Source organism: Etheostoma spectabile, chromosome 4 (assembly GCF_008692095.1).
Source record: "Etheostoma spectabile isolate EspeVRDwgs_2016 chromosome 4, UIUC_Espe_1.0, whole genome shotgun sequence".
Taxonomy (NCBI): domain Eukaryota; kingdom Metazoa; phylum Chordata; class Actinopteri; order Perciformes; family Percidae; genus Etheostoma; species Etheostoma spectabile.
In genome coordinates this window covers 20,451,139-20,466,523 of record NC_045736.1, presented here as the reverse complement: position 1 = coordinate 20,466,523, position 15,385 = coordinate 20,451,139, and the positions used below count along the sequence as shown (strand labels likewise).

The following is a 15,385-nucleotide window of genomic DNA, read 5'->3' as shown; positions in this document are numbered from 1 at the left end:
GCTGTACATTTTTTTCAATCTGGGCCAATCATGGGTGTAAACGAGCTCTAGCCCCGCCCCCGCCTGGGGGAGACCTTTCTTTAACTGTCTATGGGTGAGACTGTGAAGGCGTGAGCTGAGAGGAAGGTGTGTCCAATCACAGGGCTGAGCTCAGACCATCCCAGAGACAGCACACGTGGAGGTCCTGGATAAATAATACATGACTTCTATATGACTTTTGAGGCTTATCTCCCCCACCCCCTGAGGCAGCACTTTGCTCTCTGATAGTCCAGCAGACAGACATGTTTCGAGTGATCACATATGTAGAAATGAGGTCTTGTGTGCTTAATAGACCATGTACCCCGCAGGGCCAGTGCTGTTATAGATCCAATTGATTTAGGTCGGGGCAAAACCTTAAGCAGAAACAGATGAATCAATAAGCACAACAATGTGCCCTAAATTACAATTTGTTCATTCTCAATCAATTACAAACAGGCGTAGGCTATCAAACAAGAAGAGGGCTTAAATGATATGGGGGCTTCAAGCGCAACTTTAAGCAGGGACAGTCTGTGTCTTTTTTTTGTTTTTTTTTTAGATCTGGTGAGACTTTGTTTACCCAGCTATGATAATATATTTTGCTGACTTGGTGGTTTTCTAGGGAGGGAGAAAATCCTGACCTGATTTCCTTTGAACTGGAATTTGTCCAAAGCACCATGTGTGCGGACTGTGAAGTAATAACCGGAGCCGTACTTAGAATCAGTTTTGACATATCCGGCCCGTGTTTTATATGCTCTAACTGGAAATTTTAGCTCACCAGGTCCACAGAAACATTGAGGATTGCAGGGCAATGTCGGCGGGACGAGGAAGTCGCCTCTCAGCATGAAATTACTCTTAGCCTATCCATTATGGTAGGCCTACATTTAAACTTGCACAGTGTTTGCATCATGACTACATCTCAACAGGCTTATGATTTATAAGCCTGTTGAAATGCATCATCTCGTTTCCATGAAGGTTCTGGCAATTCATTAAGCTACATTATAGACTGTATAAAATGGGCTACATCTTGCTAGAGGGAGGTCTGTACAATTTATTTTACTATATCCATAACTCACAACTCACTCATAAATCATTGACATTGATTCATATTTCTGAAAGTAAATATTAGAAGAAAGACCAACTTCAATAAGGCTAAACAAAAGAAGTTATTATTGTGTCTACTACAGTAAGTTGTTTCAAGCAAAGAGAGCCTTAAATCAAAATGTCTTTTTTACAAACAATTACTGCAAAGACTGATCGAATACAGGCTAAGGTGATCAGAGTGTCTTAATAAATACATTGAGGAATAAAAAAACAGCTTTAAATGAATTGGGTAATTAAAAATAATGAATTTTAAAATTGATGACATTTCCTTTGGCATTTTACTTTGACAATTAATCATGTTGATAGGTATGCAATGGGTATTTAAAAATAAATCTACATTAACTATTGTTAATAACAGTTAAAGGTCAACACTGGGATTCAGTATTATTATACATAATATCAGCATAATCCAAAATAGGTAGCCCTAGCAACATTGGGGTCACAAGTTTTTCCTGACATTAAAAGAAAAGTAATGTTTGGACCTTTAAACCATGCACAGACTTTGATTAACTTTAATACAACAGCATCAACGGTGGAGCTCAGAATCAGTAATAATTTCAAGGTATTTTACAGAATCATCATAAAGTAATACAGATCCCTCACTGTATATCATTTAAAAAATATATTTTGTGCCAAGAAGTTCTCTAACCAAACACATTTGTGTGTGTAGTCCCTGTAATGCGATCTATAATCATCCTTTAAAATATAATCCCCCACATACCAGGCCATAACACTTTTAAATCATAAGTTATGACCACAATAATGTTAAATATCTAACAGTACCACAGATAAATGATAATCCTATAGGAGCATATATAAATTATTGCAGCTTGAAGGAGAAATAGCATGAAAATGAGCCCAGCTGCTTACTAAAGGTTGTTAAAAATGACCTACTGCGTTTTTCTGTCTACTTATAACGACATGCAGAATACCAGCCAACTCCTGCAAGATTATCCAGCAGATTTACTACGGGCCTGCTGCCCTGGGCTGTTCTGAAACTTTGTCATAAACAGACAACGTGGAGTTTTTTCCTGAGTGAAACAGTGATTAAGAGAAATGAAGTCCACACTGCATCATCACATGGCTGGTCACCCTGATTTTGGGTTTTAAAGGGTCACTTCTGTATTGAAACATGACATTTAGATTTTTAGCTGCTGGTTGTTCTGGGATCCAGTGCAGAACACCTAAACACTGTTTTGGGGACACAGTCTTTATTTCCTCTACTAATCTAACGTGTTGCCATTCTACAGTGGTCAAATAAAGTGTGCATGATTTATTCGGCTCAGGGCTTTAGGGGAATTCAACCTAATGAGTATGACCTGCTTCTGTTTGTGTAGACTGGATGTGATGACATCTAACAGAACAGATATAAGCAAAAGCAAAAAATGTCATGAACTTATTTTGGTCTGATAAATGGAAATGATGGAACCATAAATAAAATAAAGTGAAGCGCTTCTGGCTTGTTTAGTAGAGATTTACGCAGACCCTGTGATGTGGAATAGTCATGATTTATCAGCAGTCATCTGCATGAGTTGTTATCATACCCCATTGGGAAAAAAGCTACTTCAAGAATGTGTTTAATGACACAAAGGTGCAGGTGCTAAAAAAAAAATGAATATATGGCAAAACCATTAATAAGATATACAGCAGCAGTAAAATGGTAAGATAAAGAAGTCAGATTGAAAATGTAGCCTACACTAAAGTCAGCAAACCTGAAATCAAGGAAGACACTTGAAAAGAGCTCCAGTCCATTGGATGGAGCCTCCCAGGGAAAAGGGTAATATCAGAAGACTGTTTTTAGGCATTGTCATCCCCACATGTCTGACCTCATTATATAAAGTAGCCTACTTGACCTGAACATGAATGAATCAGACGTCTGTTGCCACAAAACAAAATGTGATGCTGAGGTAGCAAGGACAAAAGTGCAACATGGACCATAGATTGGTGAGAAAACATCTATACATGAGACAGGTACAGGAGACTTCCTGGGTGATGAAAGATAAAAAAATGACCTCTGAAATTTACATGAACACATAAACAACTTCTGAACAAGGTCAGTGTCTTGTAGAATCTGGGTCTTACGCAAAACATTGCAAACAAATCAAACCAAAGATTTATTGTTATAATGCTGATAAGAATTTTAACAAATCCTGTGAAAGAATAGCTTACTTTTGCTGTTCTGCGGTGCGAACTGATGAGGCACAGTTGTAGATCATGCTATACAGCGCATAGTAGGGATAGCCTGAGAGGTATTTCCCCTTACTATATTGGCACAGTGCCTAAAAGGGAGGATGCTTTAAGCAAGATTAGTATGTTAAAGTTCATGTCTGCAGCCTGCCTGTCTGGGTGGTATCAGAAGATCAGTATCTTTGACACACACACACACACACACACACACACACACACACACACACACACACACACACACGTGTATGTGTACGTAACCAGAGGTGCAGGTAAATTATTGAGTACAGTTTGTGTTTTTCCTCTCTCAGCAGGCTGGTGAGGATGGTGTATTTATGTAATAGGGTCTACTCCAGATTTTGTTTGTAAGCAGTAATGAAAACCGTGAACCAGGTTTGTTAGGTGGTCACCCATTAAGTCAGTGGTTCCTAAACGCTTCTGTCTGATGACTATGTCAGCTGTTTATTCCCCTGACAACAGCATTAGTATTACGTACCCTTGGGAATCATTATGTACTCCCTCAAAGAGAGCCACTAGAGATTCAGCCATTCTGTTAAGTGAGATTGGCTCACAGTTATGTGTACTATGTTTTTTTTTTCAAGTGGATTCTGGTTGTGTTTGAACAAATGTTCACTGTTCAGAATATCATATTCAGAATGTGTTTATGTTTATTTGTGTTCAGACACAAAGAGTTGCCAAATGCCCAACAGCTTATTTTGAGCATACAGGATATGAAGATGTGGAAAGGAAGAATAAAAATAGAGCAATAACATTACTTGTGTTTTGTATCATCATACGTGTGGTAATTGATTAAAACTCTGCAGTTATAAAAAAAAAAAAAAAAAAACTGAACACTTTCATTTCATGAATATAAAATAGATGTTTAAGGTGTGGTCTGTTAGATTAAAAGCATATCTGGGCACAAGATGTGTTGTGTCATATGCGAGAGACTTTTTCATTCTGGCTGTGTGTGATGAATGACCACCACAGTGATAGCTTATGTGATTGACAATGAATGGGATGTTACCTATGTAAGACCACCTACCATAATGTATATAATGAGGGATTTCACAGAAAATTTTACTCTTGGATGGTTTTTAAATAAAACTGCCTGGTGGTTTTCACAAAGAGACATCACTCCGGGCAGAAAAACAACAAACATGAGTGTGAATCAGACTTTTTTTGTGAAACTGATAAAATTTATAACATCACATCATATCGGATAAGCTTTACATAGGCAAAATGTTTTTGTGATGTGCCACTGTTGTCTACTTTCTATCCAATAAGTTAGAAACATTGTACAATTGCATTCAAATTGTTCGTCTTGTTTACATTTTGCATAGGTACTCCTGTAACTAGTTGACCTAAATACTGTTATGAAACCCTGATTACATTCTTCCTCTCTACTGTTTTTTTTCTTGTTCATTCTTCCTACAAAGCACTCGATTTGTTTCCTCTGAAGCTTGTTTTTACTTTGGGGTCTTAGCTTTTATAGACATTTTTAACAACAACATAATCCCTGTATATTTGACCAGTACTATGTATAAAAAACAAGAAGATACACATTTTCTAGTTAAATTGATTTTTTTAGGTTATATGTTTAAAATATTTATGTAGGGTATTCTAGATTATATATAGCTAGATTTTTAAAGCAGTTCCAGGTCCTTTTTGTTGCACTCTGTAGTTTGAAAGTATTTAACCTATGTCTAACTCAACCACAGAGATGAAAAATACTGTACAAACAAATTCTCTAAAATTTCAGTTTAAATATTAGCCGACTAAATTTGAACAGTAAGTTCAGCCTGAGGGGAGACAACAGTTTTTGTTGTTTTTTTACACAATGGTTTTGGGGGCAAGAATGGTCAAACTATTAAAAGACGGGAGTTCAGGTTTAACCACAACGGGGTATGCCATGCAGTATGGGTAAATAGGAAAATTGGAAGTTGAGATAAAAGAGATTTTTTTTCTTTGTTCAGTTGAAAGGCCTTGAAAAGATTAGGTTGGTTTGGAATCTTGGGTCGGTAGAAGTTTCTCATTAGTCCAGACCTGAGAATCCCAATTGAGGAAGAAATTGATGCTCCAAGCATGCAGTATGCAGATTGGCTGTGTAGAATCTCCCCAGTTGTTAATGCTGTGCTAAGAAACAAGTCAGGATTTTCTGTGAGTACACCAGCTATGTTGGCTTAAAGCTGAGCTTGAGGTGGTGGCCAGATAACCAGGCAGCATGGGTGCAGTGAATGTAAAACGGTACGGTTGCCCCCCTGGGCGCCTCCCTAGGGAGTTATCCTGGCACGTCCAGCTCAGTGAAGACCCAGGACAAAGTCGAGGGACTATATCTCCCCCCTTGCCTGGGAATGCCTCGGGAAGCCCCAGTTGGAGATAGATATTGTGGCTCGGGAAAGGTAAATTTGGGGTACCGTGCTGGTGTCCCCGCGACCCGACCGTGGATAAGCGGACAACAATGGATGGATGAATAATGCGCCAGACATTTTCAATGGGAGACAGGTTTGGACTGGTAGGCCAGTCTAGTAACCACACTTTTTCTACAAAGCCACACTGTTGTAACACGTGCAGAATGTGGCATGGCACTGTCTTGCTGAAATAAGCGAGATGTCCCTGAAAAAGACATTGATTGGATGGCAGTATATGTTGCTCCAAAACCTGTATGTACCTTTCAGCCTTAAAAGGTGCCTTCACAAAAGAGCAACTTACCAATCAAACATTCTGGGAGCCCACTGCATATTCACAGATGTTGATCTGTAAATTCTGAAAACAATCTAAATTTGGGTCAATATGCAGCAAAAGTTGAGAAAAAAAACAACTAAATTCACAAATGCTCATTAGTACACTGTAGGTTTCAGAATATGTACTGTCAAATATGGCCGACTATTGCCACAATGCAAATAATCTGAGAACAGGATAGAAAAGTAAAACCTTTTCTAGTATGAGTTTACATTTCTTTAGGGATATGAGTGCTTCAATTGCTCTCTGCGATCATCTAAAGTTTCCCAGTGTCTGGGTTTCTATCACTGAGGCATGTGCTGTCCTGTTCTTAATCACCACCCCCTGCAGCAGCAAAAGGGCTTCAAACCTGCACTGTTCTGTTTCCAGGCTCCTGGCAAACAAGAACTCCAACCTGTCATATACAGCTAACATCAAATACAGAAACACTAAGTAATGACAACAAAACTGTCGGTGTGTCGACGTGATGCAAGCCTTTTATGACCACGTTCATTAATATCAAAAGGTTACACGCTCAAGCTTTAAGAAAACAAGTTCTTTAAACTGCTTCTGCAAAAAAACAGAAAAGATTTGAAAAATGATGATGTGGTAATCTATTTCAGATTCAGACACCAATACTGCGAAATAACATTGTGAAGCCAACCCAGTTATAACATTAGTTGAATTCTTCTGGTAATTTGAAATGGTTTTAAGCAGTAAAACCTAAAGTCCCCTTCAAATCCAGAATACTGGGTAACGTAAAAGTTGGTCCTCTTAATCCTTTTGTGAGAAAGGCCCCAAAACAAGGTAAAACAACATATAGTCATTCAATTCTCATTCCACCTACTCTCTTCAGTGTTACCAGACAATGTACAAATCACCACTAAAATGAACCAAACCCAATACCGATTTTTGGTTTTACTAAATACAGCTTTACAGGAAATTGTTACAGCACTTTGGAGTTTGGCAAAAGAAACCGGCGTGAAACTGAATCATTAAAAAATAAGATTAAAAAAGCGATACAAAACACTTGCATTAATGATTTACTTCCCTTGTGCGGTCTTTTGGGAGCTAAGGAATAAAATATAAAAATGATGTGAAAAAAGTCAAACACAAATCCACTATTGGTAATAATGTATAAGTTTGTCAAATAATGCCAGAAACTACAATCACACCATCACTTGTTATGTGCTGGAGGGGAACAAGCCGCAGCCTCCTGATCCACAGAGCAGCATTATCGTCCATGAAGAGATGAATGCATAAGACCATTATTTCAGTTCATTGCATGTCCAAAGTGTTTGTTCTTAGTTTGAATCCTCGATCCTCCGGAAAACTGCGAGGAAATTCTTCCCGCCACTTCTCTGCACTTTCTTTCCCTCCTCTGTACAGGTACCCAAACGATTTATGATGACATCACCAACCTGTCAAAATAGGATCAAACACAATTATAATCAAAAGGGATGCAGTGGCAGATAAGCTCAAGTAAACTTTCTTTTGTGACAGTTTGTTCACACTGTGCATCAAACTTAAAATCATAATCAGCTTAATGTTTATTGTTGGAGTAATTTGAGTTATGTGTAAAAATAAATAACAAACCTACCTTATTTTGTTTTGCTCACCATTCTCACTTTAATGAATTAATTATGCATTAATGTTAATATTACTAACTTTTTTAAAGGACTAGTACAACAGTTTGGGAAATACGCTTCTTTGCTTTCTAGCCAACAGTTAGATAAAAAGATTGCTCTCATGTTTGTACAGGAAAGTGGTATCAATCTTGTTGTTGAACTCTTGCAAAAACGCAAATAAACACATTTCCCAAAATGTTGAAGTTGTACACGGTTTGTTAGTGTCTGCTTTAATTTGTTAACAAACCGGCATATTTATGTAACCCAACAAAAGTAGCTAACTAAGGCCATTTATCTGTTGTTACTTCAAGGTTAAAAATGGGTGTAGACATTGCGGAAGGAAGCGTGTACGACATTGTGTACATGAAGCATCAGCTAGGCTAATCGGCTAATGGCTTTTAGCTTTGCTTCATATTTAGTGCGCAGACATGAGTTATATTAGTTTTGTTATCTAACTGAGCAAGTGAAAAACCATTCATCACAACATGTTGAACTACTCCTTCAAAGAATTTCAGATCATGAGTTTGACCTCTTTTCCTTCAATAAGCAGATGACTTGGAAACACAGAAATGAAAAGCTCCACATCAACGTACCAGTTCTTCCTCAGAGACACGCGTAAACAGCGGATGTTCAGTGAAGTGCTTCACCATCCAGAGGTGCACTTCCTCCACATCTGTGATGGTATACACCAAACCCTGACATGCCCAGACAAACACAGCTGGGTTATTTCCACAGTTCTAAGAAAAATACATTGACCGGTGGATAAACACACACCCATTAATCGATCACAAAATAAACTCATGGCCTTTGTCCTTTTAAACATTGTCCAACATTTCAGCATCAGTTGTTTCATCACCTTTGGAGACCAATGGTCCGTGTTGAAAAAAAGATAAAAATAACCTACAGCCAACATAGAGGTTAATCACCTATGTCACTGTAGTTGACTTTAGAGGCTGGACAGATAACATTACTAGAACAAGGATTTCGTAGAACACTCAGCAATGGCACAGAATTTTTTACGTGCATATCGGCACATGTGGGTTTGTTTCAGAGAAGGCAGGGTCAGAGACTGTGTTGATCACACCTGTTTACTGTTTCAGATGTGGTCTGACTGAAAAGATATTCTCTATTAAACCACATTTTTTAGTATGAAACTGCCTCTATAATGTGCGTTTTCTTGACAGCCTCCCAACCCACCATCATGGCTGTGTGCCACCCACACCCATCATTGTTCCCAACAACCTCCAGCAGCACTTGTGTCTAAATGAAGTGTCGCTCTGACAGGCAGAAGCAGCGTGTGTGCAGATGTCAACAAGCTGCAGGCCACAATGGTTGCTCTATTTAATTTAATTCATGAATTTCTACACACACCAATCAATTGATAAAATGATGGGGAGAGTGGTAATTAGTATATCAACAATTACTTGGTTTGTAGTGCTAATAAGACTATAACTTGAATCCAATTCTCCGTCATTGTGGGGTGGTGGTAAAAGTCTCAGTTGTGGATATTTAAAAAACACTGATAATATACCTGAAACTAAGGTATCTTAAAGCATAAAGCTATGATACTATTATTTTTTATCATCAAGAAATCCCATTAAAAGCCCAAAACAATAAATTTGTCTGTGTAGCCAAAGCCTGTTGTATCTTATTCCTCTGTGCCATTGTTCCATTGTTGCCCAAAATAATCAAAAACACATCAATGAGCTCTTACTGTTACAATGGCAGACATTTTCTTTTATCAATATGCATATGGGTCTTTTAGTTTTTTGTTTTTAAAAGGATCCCACACACACCATTGTGCGGCTATATTATCACTGGAGCACCAAATGTCTATTAGTTCGTGGCTGAAATTATTCCCCAAGAAATGCACTTTTTACTACTGTTTGTGTTACATTTTCTAAAAACTACAGTGCCCGGCTGTTTTTAGTAAATCATTTAACCATTAAAAATTACATATTTGTGACCTGTTTTTAAATCACTTATGTCTTCAGTGGAAATGAATGGACTTGTGGCCGTGTACCACCAACATTGTAGGAAAATACAAGAGATGGACCCAAGGTATTGTTTGTTGACAATGGAGAAATACTACAAAGGGTAGGAGTGTTTTTTCTGTATCTTGGCTGAACTGTTTAAATGGCAAGTTTTAACTAAATTTTGGAGTTTAAATCTGAGCAGAATCTTCAATTTAAAAAAATGATTTAGAGCACAAAAACACTGAACGCTGACGACATTGGATGGAACAACGGCTACAACGTATAACTATTTGTATTATTAATAAATCTGTCAAATCTGTCAATAAACAGTCTAAAACAAATTACAATGTTATACCCTCATATCTGAGAAGCTGAAACAAGTGAATGTTGTTCTTGGAATCTGTGCTTGATAAATGACAAACAATTCATCAAAATGACTGCAAATTAAATTTCTGTTGATGGACTGATCGTTTCAGCACTAGCTGGTACATGTCTTACTTATGTACATACCCCGACTCTCAGCGTGTAGGCATACTCTGCCAACAATGTGGGACTAATAATCCTCCACTTGTGCTTGGTCTTCTTAAAGTGAGGGTCAGGGAAGAGGAAGAACATCTTACTGAGCTGAAGACAAAAAAGTTACATTAGCACAGAAAAAAAATGACTTGGTCACATTCCCACACACAAGATAAAAATAGAACGATTTATTTTTTACTTCAGCGTGGGACTGATTGTCACCTCAATTTAACCCTCCTGTTTTCCTCAAATTTACTAACATCTTTTGTTTCCTTGGGGTCGATCAGACCCCAGTAATTTAAACCTCCAGAAAATGACTGTAATTAAAATGGTTACCCAATTTTATGGGTCAGGTCATTTATGCATGTTTGTTGACTATTTAAATACCCCTGTAGATAAACCTCAACCCCTCCCGGTGAATAAAATACGCGATAGAAGATATTTTTTGAGTTTTTAAAAGCTTTCTTACTGTCCCCATCATGGTAAGTTTCCTTTTCAGCAGTTCTTCGCTTACAGCTTATACAGTTAAAAAAAAGAAAAGGATCACTTCATTTTATGACCTTTCAGTCATTCGGCCATGTCTAGTACCACACTTATGCCCTGATTCTCTTCAGGTGTTTCCCCCAAAGTGGAATTTCCCTTCTTGATTTCCCCACCCCACCCCACCGTAAAGTTCCCCATGTCTCGGTCTTTGACAAGTGAAGTCTGCATTGATTGATACATTAAAAACCATTCCAGTAACTTTTTATTAGCTCAAATAAACAATGTCAGGTATAAAGATGTCGGGATAATCACCAGGGACTGCTGCAGCCTCAGGGGCCGCTGTGGTGGTGATGGAAGATGGAAAAACCTTAACACATTTTGGGTTACAAAACATACTAAGAAGAAGGAAAAAAAATCCTATTTCAGGCCTTTCGAATGTTCTGTTTTAACATTTTAAAACACATGCACAGGAGAAGAATTGGGACTAGATTTAAGCACTAGTTTGGGTGGTTGTCTTATTTTTCTGGAAGTTTTGTTCAAATCACAAGCAAGGAATACAAAATACTACAATTAATAATAAGACAAGCTGCAACTAGAAATAAGTCCTTCTTTGGTAAATTAATGCGAGTCAAGAGATGCAAGTTTTGAATGAGCTGAGGGGAGTACCACTGTCTGCAAAAGAAAAAAGCACCTTGCAAATGCACATCTCTTTCAACACCAGGCAGAGTTCCTATGATACATTTCCACTCTCAGCTTAATTCTTTGTGGCATATCTAGATTCTACAAGGTGCTGGAAATAGACCTCAGATATTTTAGTCCATAGCGACATCATAGCATCATACAGTTGCTGCCGATTTATCGGCTGCACATCCATAATGTGAATCTTATGTTTCACCACATCTCAAAGGTTCTCAATAGGATTGCGATCTGGTAACTGTGGAGGCCATTTGCGTACATTGAATTAATTGTCATGTTCAAGAAACTAGTTTAAGATGATCCTCCTCTGACTTCTTCCATCAACAAGGCATTTGCACCCAGAGAATTAGGCTCACTTGATATATTCTCTTCTTCAGACCACTGTGAACCCTAAAGATTGTTGTGCGTAGAAATCCCCAGCAGATGAGCGGTTTCTGAAATACTCAAACCAGTTTTTCGCCAAAAACAACAAATCACCTTTCATTTTGATGCTAGGTATGAACATCAGCAGATTGTCTTGACCATGTCTACACGCCGTAATGCATTGAGTTGCTGCTGAGGGATTGGCTGATTATATATTTGCGTTAACGAGCAGTTGAACAGATGTACCTAATAAAGTATATCATTATTTTTCCTTAAATATACCAGTGTTACAGCAATTACTCCCCTATGTGCATTTCTTAGTTTATACTTGCTCGGGGCATTTGAGGTGAGTTTTTTTTTTTTTACCCAGGGTACCTAAATTGGTACACTAAGCTCACTGTATAATCTAATACGACTTTCAACAAGTCATAGATTACCGCAGCTAATGGGAACGGATAAATGGCGTCTTGCACTGCTCTATACTCAGCTGGTGCAATGCCTTAATTGTTCGTCAATGACCCCATTGTTGCAAAATCCAGGATTTAATGAGAAATCTTTATAAAATCATTCAGGCCATATGTTGAACATAAATAAAGTTATTATTTGTAGTCAGAAACGTGCACAGTCTTATTATCTTACTGTCAGTCTTAATTTAAGGTTATTACAGTCCATGTCGGTACACGGTATAGAACATACCAGCTTCAACTCTGCCCGTGGTATTTGTTCGGGGTAACATAGAGATGGTGTGCAGATAGGAAAGTGGTGCTACAATAAGAGCCCAAAATTACTGTGCTGCAATCCATCACAATTACATTTAACTCTCCTCAGGTAACACATACGGTAAGTTATTGCTTATAGACTAATGGTTGTATTAACAACAAAAAATTGCACACTTAAATTCAACTCCTGGATTTCATGACCTCATGAAGATCTGAGGACTAAACCTTTGTAAATAAGGTGAACACAAGTGATTGACAGTGTGCATGACTTTTTGGTTAAACTTTGGTTTTGGCATAACTATTAACACCAAAAAGAAATCAGAACACGGATGAAAACATGAATGGGTGCATAGAATCTAAGACAATACGCTGCATTTGAGGTCGTCTTCAGTCAACTTTCTTAAATATTTTATACAACCCATCTGCTTTTTGTTTCTTAGTGTATTTTCTGGTTCATTTGCAATAAAGTTCATTGATCAGTTTGTTTGATAAGATCTAAGGCGATCATGGTGTGAAGTCAATTTACTATATGTTAGCACTAATAGTAGTATTTTAGTAGTTTTAGTTTCCCTATAGTCCTACCAATAAAGTCAGTTATATAGTTGTAACATCAAATCTAGAATGTGTGCGGGTCCGTATTACTGTTCACACCATGACCATTGAGAGTTCTTGTTTCATGTGGACACACATCATTGTTCAGAATCATTACTTAGAATCCCTCATGGGGGGCAACAGAAATTTATGCATTATAGCTTTAAATGATGAGATTCAAGGGGTTCAGAGACTTTAAATGGTGGTGGGTCAATGCCATGTTGAGTTAGGTGGCGCATGTGGGGAGCAGGACAAAAATGAAGGGAAGCCTTTAAAATGCAGAACAGTCTTCTGGTTGCAACAAACAGAACAATTTGTCCGGTAGCACAAATTGTTGAAAAACTAACGTACAATATCTATTATATCATGTATAAATATAAATGTATATTTTTCTTCCAAAACAAAAAAACTAAACATTTTATTACTTTTCAATACAACGGTAGAAATGTGTGCCAGTTGGAAAAACAATTCTAAAAAGAATGTAAAGTAACACAAACTTACTATTTTTAAAATGAATCGAATGAATGTAAAGTGAATGCAAACACATTCTATATTTTAATATGAATTAATTTAAACTGTATTCACAGCTGGGCTAAAAGTATTGCATCTGAACTGGGTGTTTTCATGTAGGAAAGTGCAATGACTTGGAAAACTGCAACCTGTCAGGACCAAAACTGTCTGTTTCTGTCATCACTCAGCAGTAGACACACCAAGGCAAACCTACCTGTCCTTTAGAAAAGAAGTTGGGGAGGTACTTCATCGCATTGCTGCGAATGCAGGCGATGTTCTGGTAGCTTCCTGGTTCCGAGGCACGCAGGCATTGAATACGATCCTGAACATAATCGGACACTTTCACTCGGATCTCCAAGCCCAGGATGAGCTTATCTGGGAAAAGTGGCGATAACTCCACTGAGTGAAGAAGCACAGAGACACAAGAGAACAGGACATGATGTCAAAACAGAGCAAAACTATACACTTTGAACGGTGTAAGTGGTCAGATCAGTGACCTATTCAGTGGTCTATCTATTAGTTACCTAATAGACCCCCGTATCCACATCCGATGTCTGCAAACTCAACTTGGGGGGACTCTTTCTCAGAGGGGTTGCCAGTAAAGAAGTCTGCATACAGTTTGGACCAGTCCATCACCTCAGGACACACGGGGCTGAGGAGGAAATAGGGGGATTTCAATTGAGCCATTTTGTAGTGAAGATTCGTGAAAACAGCTGACAGTGTTAACAGGGATAGTGTTTATGAAAAGAGATGGTACTGATTACTTTTACTAAACACCACTGTTAGCAACTAACGTTAAGGGACATTGTATTGTGGCGGAGGCTGAAATCTCAAACAAATATCTCCTATACAAGGCTCCAAAATACGAAACGTTTTGCATGGCCACATACCACCAGAGTTTAGGGGCTGACAATTATAGCTTTAGCAGGTTCAGACAGAAATTTACACGAGCAGTGTGTGGTGCAGGTTTTCCACTCGAATACATTCATCACTCACTAATCAAACGTGTGGTAAGCCATCGGGTTTGAATGGGCTCGCTGTCTGTAGTAACGCTTCTGTGGCATTGACGAACTCATGTTGGATTAAAAGAGATACGTTATCCCCCGAGAATATTCACTCTGTCAACTAATTATTAAATAAACACAGACAATTCCAGAGAGTCACGTTGGTTTCTAGGTCGTATACGGTTTACCAGCGTTTATGAGTCGCGGCGATTTGACGTCATCAGTAGGCGTCTTTTCAGTGTTTGCCAGTTATCTATCCGGCTAATTTCTGGGCTTACTTCTTGCTTTACTCTATGGCTTTACTCTATCATGGGCGTTTTCTTTAACTGTCTATGTCTTTACTCAACTCGCAAGGGCTAAACCAGATAGCTACTGGCTTAAAAGTATAGTCTGATCTACATACATTTGTAAAAATGTATGTATTAGTAAAACTGTAGCCATTAGATAAATGTAGACCTATTGGAGTAGTAAAGTAAATAATGTGTTTCTTAAATTAACAGAACATAAAATAAAATGCAAATGGTTAAGTAAAATGCAAGCACCTCAAAACTGTAGCTGGGTTCAGTACTTTAACAGACTAAGTTAACACTGAAGGTGTAGCATTTGGTATTAACTATAGACTACAGTCTATGGTATTAACATGTGGTATTTTTAATTGAATTTATTTTATTTTAAAATAATGCAGAGTTATATTTGGTTGTTTTCTGTCTACTATCACTTACAATTAGAAACTATGTTAATAGTAATATATTTGTTGATAATTTAAGTTGGTCAGTTATGCTGCTTTTGTTGTACTTGGGACACTTGTCTGTGAACCCCAAAAGAGCAAAGTTGTGGGTGTTTTGATATGTGTCTGTTGATAAAATAAATGGTAT

General features: G+C 37.9%; 1 protein-coding gene across 1 annotated transcript; it reads right to left on the bottom strand.

Annotated features, from left to right (window-relative positions):
- Positions 1-6,927: 6,927 nt before the first annotated feature.
- Positions 6,928-14,728, bottom strand: LOC116687246 (tRNA (guanine-N(7)-)-methyltransferase-like). Its single transcript, XM_032512447.1, has 6 exons — positions 14,503-14,728; positions 14,031-14,158; positions 13,721-13,905; positions 10,139-10,252; positions 8,246-8,347; positions 6,928-7,445 (listed from the first exon to the last, which is right to left on the bottom strand). Exons 1-6 carry the CDS (start codon positions 14,580-14,582, stop codon positions 7,329-7,331), a joined length of 726 nt encoding a protein of 241 aa, XP_032368338.1. The 5' UTR covers positions 14,583-14,728; the 3' UTR covers positions 6,928-7,328.
- Between the last annotated feature and the right edge of the window lie 657 nt (positions 14,729-15,385).

What these genes read in the sequence shown, in the direction of transcription:
- LOC116687246 (XM_032512447.1), bottom strand. Translation starts at nt 14,582, where the DNA reads ATGAGTTCGTCAATGCCACAGAAGCGTTACTACAGACAGCGAGCCCAT. An exon ending in TGGATACGGGGGTCTATTAG is followed by an intron (nt 13,906 to 14,030) that starts GTAACTAATAGA and finishes TTCTTCACTCAG; the next exon opens with TGGAGTTATCGCCACTTTTC. An exon ending in CCTACACGCTGAGAGTCGGG is followed by an intron (nt 8,348 to 10,138) that starts GTATGTACATAA and finishes TGGGCATGTCAG; the next exon opens with GGTTTGGTGTATACCATCAC.